A 9,186-nucleotide genomic window follows, 5' to 3' on the forward strand; every position below is an offset into this window, starting at 1 on the left:
TTTTGCTAAACCTAGTTGAGATGCAAACTCCCAAAAGCAACATTGTTTATTTTATTTATTTATATTAACAAATATATTTTGACTTTGATCAATTTTTCGATTGTAATTAATCCAATTAAGATATACCTTACATTTTTATTTTTTTGGTAAAGAAAAGATAATGTGAAGTGAAAATATAGCTAAATTTCTACCATTGAACTGTAGCTAAATGATATTGAAGTCTTTTACAGAACTGTAAATTTCCGAGTTCAAATCTTAATTAGAGTCAAATGTGCTAAAAGAATATAGCTTTCTTATTAATAACTTATACATGGAAAGAATAGAAGCTTGAATATTATAGTACATGGGATGACATCGATAAATAAATGAATGAACATTCGCACAATATTGTTCTGTTGCGATTCTCGAGCATGGAGGAAGTAGATTCATTTTTTAGGAAATGCTGGAACCATTTGGCTGATCTTTTTGGTGTTCTCTGCATTGTTGTGCGGTCTACATGATACAATCCGAAGCTTATTGTATAACCATAAGTCCACTAAAAGTTATCTATTAGAGACCAATGGAAGTAACCCCCTCACATCTGCTCCATTCCTGTAATTATTATTAACCCTTATATGACCACCACTTCACCTAAAACAATAACCCATGATTTTCAAGGATATGGATGGACAAGGAAACATGAATTTACCTTATTGCGAGATAACCCTGCATGTACTTTAACCTGTTCGTGTCATTGAGCATATCTTCAATGTTTCTGCTACTAGGCTGTGCATATCCTGCAAGTAATGTATATTTCTTTAAGTATTGAGACTGCATTACTAATCTCTGTTTGATTGTTGCTAGATTACACACATATTTAAGTTAGAAGAAAATAATTAAGAATATGGTAATTGGGATTCACTGATATACCGTTCTATGTACATGGGCGTGTTGTTGTATCCATCTTTGAAGTACATTATTGTCTTCTCCATGCTATTTGGAACAACATAGAAGGTAGGCATTGCTGTCAGTTTAAAGAATTAAAAAAAAAAAAAAGCAATGTTATCGTTATTATCATCTGGTTTTTTATTTATTAGATTGTAAGCTTCTGCATGATCTTACTGGCTCTCCTATAAGAACTCCATCTTTCTCTCCAGTTCCATAAGTAAATGTATCATTAAGTAAATCATCATGATAATTGCATGGTGCCAACAAGCAATCCTTTGCGTAGAGGGTTCTATAATGGTTGATTCCAATGAAATCCAATTTGTTTGCCAATTTCCTTTTATCCTCCGCTGAAAATGATGGTAGCCTTAGGCCTACTATTTGTTGCATTTCTGGTGGGTATTCTCAAAATATAATGGAAGCCATAAACCTACACGCAAAACAAAAGAATTGAAATCCAACTAATTCATTTAAGAGGAAGCAACAACTTTAAAGTATAAAACTTGAATTAAGAGTAATTAATTACCAAGCCGCAATGAAACCTAGAGCTCGTTGAGCAGCCACACGATCGGCTGGAATGTCTCTCAATGGCCCATACCAATAGAAATGCAGTACAATGCCAATCTTCCCTCCTTGTTTTTCCTATTTCAGGTAATAATTTTATGAAGTAAATATAGCAAGGGAAAGAGTTCTCTTTACTCAGTATTTGATGTGCTATTGTTTATAATACCTGATACTTCTTTCTATAAATTTCAGTTGCTGTGGCATGCGCCAATATCATATTATGAGCAGCAATGTAGGGTTCTAAGTCAGAGTTTCCAGCTTTGCAATTGCCTGCAGGGTGAGAGCATCGGTTTGGTGGCCATATTCCACTGTAGTAGCCATATTGAGCCACCATGTTAGCTTCATTGAGGGTAATCCAATGTTTCCCAAAAGCCTCGAAACAGATATCTGCGAAGTAGCCGAAATCATCCCTACGACAAGATTAATATTGTAGAGTAAATGTTAAATAATCTTGCTTATTAATATTGATAGAAACTGCAAGTAATGCTAAACATATAATTTGCCTATTTTCTATTGCTAAAAACTAAATCACTTTTTTTTTTCCGAAATTTTCTTTAATATATATTTGTTAAGTAAAACATGAGCTAAGAGGAAACTTATTGTATTTGTGGACTTAGCCAAGTACCATATCGATCTTCTAATTCTTGAGGAACATCGAAATGGTACAAAGTAACAACCGGTTCTATTCCTACATAATTAAAAAGGTATATATAAAATTGAGAATTAAAAAAAAATGTTAATCCTAAGTGCCAAAGTAGCATAACATAAGGCAATGTGTTTTACCTTTAAGCAAGAGAGCGTCAATAAGTTTATTGTAAAATACAATGCCCTCTGAATTAACTTCTCCAAATCTACCCTCTGTAACTAAGATTAGTATTATGCATTAACTCGGTATCGTCCTGTCTTAATGCAAGCATAATTTATAATATTTTCAATATTTTATTGTCAATATATTATATTGTTGAGTAACTTCTTTTTTTATTATTTTTAGAAGGGGAAGAAGAACCATCACCTCCTATTATTTCCCACCTTTTATTGAGACCTATCTAATACAACTTAACCTGATAAACAATTATTTAAGTGAAGAAAATAATCAATTGCCAAAAATAGATGATAGCGATCATCTGCTACATCCCCATTGCTTCCATCCGCAATTTTTCCTGATAACAACAGTAGTCACATTTTTTTTAATTAGCTACATGAACAAAAAATATTTATCAATTATATGTACATCGACCTTCCACTCATAATGTTAGTTGAAAAGGAAAAGAAAAGTAGATTAATTGAGAAGTTTCACTGATTAGAAAAACAAAGTTAAAAAAAAAAAAAAACTCGAGAGGGCTAATACAATTACGTAGCTGATGTTGGTCATTAATGGTTCACTTGTAACCTTAAAATAAGACTAAGTCAGTACTCTAATTTCATGTTGAGAAAAATTAAATAACCTGAAGTAAGCAGATAAATAGCAAATGAGAATTTGACCAATAACAAACTAGATAAAGTCAACTATATGTCAAGAACTAGAAATTCCATAGTATAGCTGGCAATATATAAATAAGTGGGTGAATGCATCCCAATTGCTGAGGCCTTTGTTGCCTTCCGAGAATACTCCTTCCATCTGCAGGAATAAACATATGAAGAAATTAATTTATGTATGGGAAATATTGTCTGCATGCAACTCAAGTACATGATCTATGAGAAAGTTTGTCTAGGGATGGTTACAAATTTCTCAGAAAATTATTTTTTTATGAGAGAATTATATTCATTGAATGGCTTCATTTTTCATCAGTTTAAAAGAATTTATAAATACTAGGTTATATATATGCAGGAATTATTTATATTTATATATGCAGGAAATTTTGGATGGCTTCATTGCCAACAGACCTTCAGAACAGTTACATTGCGTACGTGTAGAATATATGTAGACCAAGGCAAATGTTGCTTGCTGGTTTGTAATGGCATAAATTTGTTTAATTTAGAGCATATATATATATATATATATATATATATATATATATATATATATATATATATATATATGTAGAGAAGAGAATCATACATATATATAGCTACCTGATAAGAAGAAGTTGCAGTCCCAAAGAGAAAAGATGGAGGGAATTGGCCACGATCCAAACATGAACGCCTATCTATCATCAACACTATTGATGATAGGAAGAGAACCAAAACAAAACTGGCTTTCTTCATCCTTCACTGCTAATGCTATTCTTTTTTTCTTCTGCCGCTGCACAACTAACCAATGCAATTACACAATGCAATTGCACGTATTGTGGTCAAATATGATGATCAAACATGACGGTCAATATCTAGCTAAATCTAACGGATTAGATTAATAAAAGTATTATGCACAATTATGTTAATTAATTAATTGGGATTTGAGAGAGTGTTAGATATTTATATAATATGTGCATGTTGCTTACATACATGGCCCCCGCATAACTTTTTTTTTTTTCCTGACTCCTAAATAAAAGAATAGTTGGTCAACTGCCAAAAGAATGGTATCGTGCATGAAGATACCTTGAACTAACAGAGGAAGGAAGACTAGTCTAAGAATTCATGAATGATAAAAGATGCACAAGTCTTCCTCAAAATCCCATGCCCTAGAATATACGTAATATATATAGATATAAACAAAAAAAATTAGGGAAATATATTATTTATTTTAATTTATATTTTGGAGCTTTTTTTGGCTAACATATGGAGCTTTATCCTTATATTTGATTTTCAGATCTCTATAGATTATATTGTGTTCACTAAATAAACAATTTGAATTTTTTTTATTTATTTTAATATTTTTAAAAAGAATAGAGGCTATTAGAAATGGATACTCTATAAGAAATTTATTACACTCTTTTTAATGATTTTATTGCTTAAATGGACTATTCTATTGCTTATGTCTTATGAAAAAAATTCAACATATATATATATATATATATTATTTTTTTTATTTATATTATTTAAGGATGACAAGTTGCTGGTAGTTACATTTTTTATTTTATATTATTATTATTTTTTTTTGAGAATATACATTTTATTATTCTCTCAAACATTATTTTATTAGAATAATTATTTTATTATTGTTAATATAAAAAGTAGCAAATATCATATTATCATATCTCTCAAACATTATCCTTTGTTAGTGGTATTTTTCCTTACCATTTATTGATGCATGCATTTTAGATCATCATTTAGGTGTAATTTTTGCACATAATTTATCCTTGTTCATAGCCATTATTATAGATATTAGTGTATATTTAGTCAATTTTGCAATTTTCACTTTTCTTAGTTTAATTTTTGGAATTTATTTGTTTTGTAGGTTAAATCTGGAGAAATTTGATGTATTTTGATCAGAGTAGCCATTTGGAGGAGATTAAAATCGAATTGCAAAAATTTTGAAGTTGAGTAAAAAATGGCCGAGAGCGACACAACCTGCAGCACAACCGAATTAGCTTATGTCGCAGGTTGTGTCGACCGTCAGATATTCACGCCGAAAGCGACACAACCCGCAACACAACCCACGACACAACTGACTCGGCTTATGTCATTTTTACTGGAAATAATTGACGTGGCATTTCCGTTACTCCAGCTTTTTACCTCACTTTCTCTGGAACCTTCCCCCTTTTACCCATTCTATGGCAGACCCTTAGCCTATATAAAGACCCATTTTATCATTTTCTTTCCATAGAGAGCAAGAGAGGCATTTTTGGCAAGATTAGAAAGAGGAGGAGGGAGCACTTTCTGCATTCTTTTTCCAGCAGCTGCAGATCACGTTTTCTGCACTTTTGTGTAGCAGAATCTGCTGCAAATTTGTTGAGTTTTTCTACCCCTTTAGCTTACATTTCCATTATTTCTTCATTTCTTCATTTGGGTTTGTCTTTAAACAATGATTTGTGAGTAGTTGATTGAGATTCTAGAGATGGGTTTGTAAATATTGATTTGTATTGTGGTTTTGAACTGATTTAGCCATTTAAATGGGATTTGTTACGTTTTGATTTATTGCTTGTGAACTTGTTGCCTTGCTTGATGAATGGGCCCTCATTAAGTTAAGCTTTAATCCTTAATAGATGGACTGAAAAGTGAATATTAGGGATAGATAATCTTGCAATAAACTTTATTTTCTTAGTGTTAGAGATAAGCTAAGAGGATTAAGGGGAACTTTCCATAAATCAATTAGATCTTTAAATGGGTTTTTGTTAGGTTTGAAATACCGTGAAAACAGGGTTTGATTTAATGAAAACCAACTTTGAAATGCTTGAAAAAGATTTCAAAAATTTAAGAATTGATTTCCCTCAAAATTGCAATTCTCATGTGTTTGGCTAAATTAGGGATAAACCACATGCAAACAATATTGAAAATCCAATCTCTAGAATCAATTTAATTTTCATTGAATTTAGATTTAAATCCTCCAAATCTCATAAATAGCAATTTCAATTTAAATCCAATTTAAATTTAATTCCAATTTAAATCCAATCTCTAGAATCACTTTATTTTTATTTTTATTGAATTTAAATTTAATTCCTCTCAAATTTCATAAATAGAAATTTCAAATTAATTTTTGGGTAATCTAGTTTAATTAATTTTAGTTAATTGTTTGATTTAGTTTTAATCACTCAAATACCAATTTTAAATTTCAAATTTCATTTTACATCTTTAAATTTTATCACTCTAATTAGCTTATACTTTTATTTCCAATTTAAACACAATTCCCTGTGGGATCGATATCATTTTTTTTTTTAAACTATACTACTGTGACCCGTGCACTTGCGGACACACCGTATCAAGTTTTTGGCACCGTTGCCAGGGAATTGTTTGTTTTTAAGTTGGATTTTAATTGTTTTAAGCTAATTAGAATTTTTATTTTCTTTTATTTTCACTATTGTTCCTTGTGTTTTTCAGGTACTTTTCTTGTTTATGAGACGATCGAAAAGCATAAGTGATACTGAATTGTTGTTCAATCCTGAAATTGAAAAATTCTGTCGAGCCAACAAAAAGGAATACAAAAGAAGAAAAGAAGCAGAAAAAGAAGAACAACAAATATTTGAGCAAGAGGAGATAATAGAAAATATGGAGAATCAAAATAGAGCTATTGGTGGAGATAATGGAGGAAACGAGCAAAACGGGCAAAATGCTAATCAAAATGATCCTCAAAGAAGATCCATGTTAGATTATGCTTTTCCTAGATGTACTGATGTGAGAGATAACAGACCTATTATTGGAGCTAATCAATTTGAATTAAAAACTGGTCTTATTCAAATGGTTCAGAATTCACAATTTGGAGGTAGCCCACTTGAAAATCCTCATTCTCATTTGAAGAAATTTTTGATGATATGTGGTACACAAAGACAACTGGAGTTTCGATGAAGTTATTCGCTCACCTTATTTCCATTCTCTCTTGGGATTCAGCATTGGAGTGGTATGATTCACTTCCACAAGCTATTATAGCTACTTGGGAGCAACTATCTCAAGCTTTTCTATCTCAATTTTTCCACTTTGGAAAACTACTCATTGAGGAATTTGATGGTAGCTTTTAAACCAAGGGATGATGAAACTTTGTATGAATCTTGGATGAGATTTAAGGAGCTTGAAAGGCAATGTCCTCATCATGAAATACCGAAATGGATGATTGTTCAGAATTTCTACACCAGAGTTACTCCGGTATAAGAAACACAATTGATTCACAAGCAGGAGGAGATTTCATGAGAATGACAAGTGAAGAATGCTATGATCTATTAGAGAAGATTGCTCATAATACCCATTTATGGGGAAATCCTAGAGCACTTGAGCCAAAGAAGGCTGGGATTTATGAACTTGACTCAGTTAGCTACATGAATGCAAGATTTGACCAGTTGACTCAGCTTCTTAGTGATTTTTGCACAAAGGCAACAACCTCAACTCCTACAACTATGCAACAAGTTGCCTTCACAGATGGAACTCAAAGTTGTGGAGTTGATTACTCTTCTTATGGAGATGATTATTTGCAAGAACAAGCTGCTTATGCAGGAGGTTATCAACAGAAACCTATGGGAAATGCTTATTCTAATGTGAACAACTCAACATGGAGACCACAAGCAACTTTTGCTCAACAAGGCCAAAGCTCAAATTATGCTCATAACCAGCAGTTTATGCAGCAAAATAGGCCTCAATTTCAGCCTCAATTTCAGCCCACAAGGCAGCCACCACCTGGATATCAAGCAAGAGCACAACAATCCCTTCCATCCCATGAACCGAAGCCATCTTTGGAGAACATGATGGAGAAATTTTTTGCTGAACAAAGCAAGATGAATAGCAAATTGGAGGAAGAAATGCAACACATGAGACAAACCATGGATCAATTACAAGTCCACAACCGCATGTTGGAGACTCAATTGGCGCAACAAGCAAGCTCATCAGGAAGCAATTCCTATGGGAAACTACCTAGCCAACCACAAAACCCTCATGAACAATGTAAGGTTGTAACCTTGAGAAGTGGTAAAAAAGTTGGTCAAGAGAGTGAAAACAAGAGAGAAGAAAAAGAGAGCACAAAAGAAGAAAATTCAGTTGAGAGCAAGAAAAATGAAAAAGAAGAAGAAAGCAAAAGTGAGCAAGATGAAGGAGAGAAACCATACATCCTGTTGGCGACTTATCCGCAAGTATACGGGTCGTCTCAAGTAATAAAGTGATGAATCAAGTATCGTTCCCACGAGGATTTGCTGTTTGATTACTAAACTATGAATGAAGCGATTATTTGGGCTAATGATTTATGAATAAAAGGTAAATGTAAATGAGCAAGGTAAATTGATTAATCTAATTGAAATGGGTAAAGAGCAAACAAATAAATTCTAAATCTAGCTCGCAATTAAACTGAAATTGACAATGGGTAATTTAAACGAAAGTCTAATTATGGTAAAAGTGATCCCAGAGTTGGGGGTTTATGCATAAATTAATTGGGATTTGTCTTGGGCATTCCAATTTTTAGGGAAAAATAGAGTTTGAAGGAAATTGATTCTAAATCCCTTTAATATCTTTTTCAAGCATATCAAAGTGTATTCTAAAATAACCAAACCTACTTTCGTATGTATTTGATTACTTTAAAACCCATTAAGTTTTGTAACCAATAATTAATTCCTCTTAAAGTCCTAGTTTATTTCTAAATCTAGGTGATTTTAAGTTCCAATCCTTGATTAACTATCAATGACTTTCACCTTTCGGTCCTTCAATCAAAGATTAACACAATACCCAATGGGTACCAACATTAGGCAAGTAAATCAAGCACACAAGGAAGGAATCAAAACTCATATTCATATAAAATAAGGAAATACCCAATCCAAATCCACAAATTAATCTAAAACATATTTCCCAACTCTGAAATCTAAGGAAATTACTCACTCATTATGGTATTTACAAGAAATATAGATGGAAAAGTAAAGGAAAACATGATAAGAGGACTGAAATAGAAAAACCCAGGTGGAAGAACCAAAGCCTCTGGTTTCTGGAGCTTCAAAACTGGTGCAGCAGCTCCTTCCCCAGGGGAAATGGCGTCTCCTCTCTCCCTTTCTATCAGATTTTCTTTTCTTTTTTTGTTTTTCTTCCCCTTCCTCTTGTGGCAAAAATAAGGAAATGATGAATTTATATCGTCCCTAAAAGTTACCCTAAAAGTAAATAAAAGACAAGGAGTGGATAGGAAATGAGGTGTAAAATTAT

The 9,186-nt window shown here is 32.3% G+C and overlaps 1 protein-coding gene and 1 non-coding gene across 2 annotated transcripts; both read right to left on the reverse strand.

The window, feature by feature from the left end:
- Positions 1–320: 320 nt before the first annotated feature.
- Positions 321–1,883, reverse strand: LOC110652489 (beta-glucosidase 18-like). The gene is made up of 5 exons (XM_058141608.1): positions 1,655–1,883; positions 1,451–1,566; positions 910–972; positions 689–776; positions 321–591 (listed from the first exon to the last, which is right to left on the reverse strand). Exons 1-4 carry the CDS (start codon positions 1,820–1,822, stop codon positions 761–763), a joined length of 363 nt encoding a protein of 120 aa, XP_057997591.1. The 5' UTR covers positions 1,823–1,883; the 3' UTR covers positions 321–591; positions 689–760.
- Positions 1,884–7,008: 5,125 nt separating this feature from the next.
- On the reverse strand, positions 7,009–7,115 carry LOC131176561 (small nucleolar RNA R71). Its single transcript, XR_009146574.1, has one exon. It is a non-coding gene; the product is annotated as a small nucleolar RNA R71 (small nucleolar RNA).
- Positions 7,116–9,186: the final 2,071 nt, after the last annotated feature.

Source organism: Hevea brasiliensis, unplaced genomic scaffold (genome assembly GCF_030052815.1).
Source record: "Hevea brasiliensis isolate MT/VB/25A 57/8 unplaced genomic scaffold, ASM3005281v1 Scaf165, whole genome shotgun sequence".
Lineage (NCBI taxonomy): Eukaryota > Viridiplantae > Streptophyta > Magnoliopsida > Malpighiales > Euphorbiaceae > Hevea > Hevea brasiliensis.

Excerpts from the sequence above, each read along its gene's own strand:
- LOC110652489 (XM_058141608.1), bottom strand. The coding sequence starts at position 1,822 with ATGGTGGCTCAATATGGCTACTACAGTGGAATATGGCCACCAAACCGA. Across the intron at positions 1,567-1,654 it reads TTTATAGAAAGAAGTATCAG|GAAAAACAAGGAGGGAAGAT; the intron begins GTATTATAAACA and ends TACCTGAAATAG. Across the intron at positions 973-1,450 it reads CTAGGTTTCATTGCGGCTTG|CATGGAGAAGACAATAATGT; the intron begins GTAATTAATTAC and ends TGTTCCAAATAG.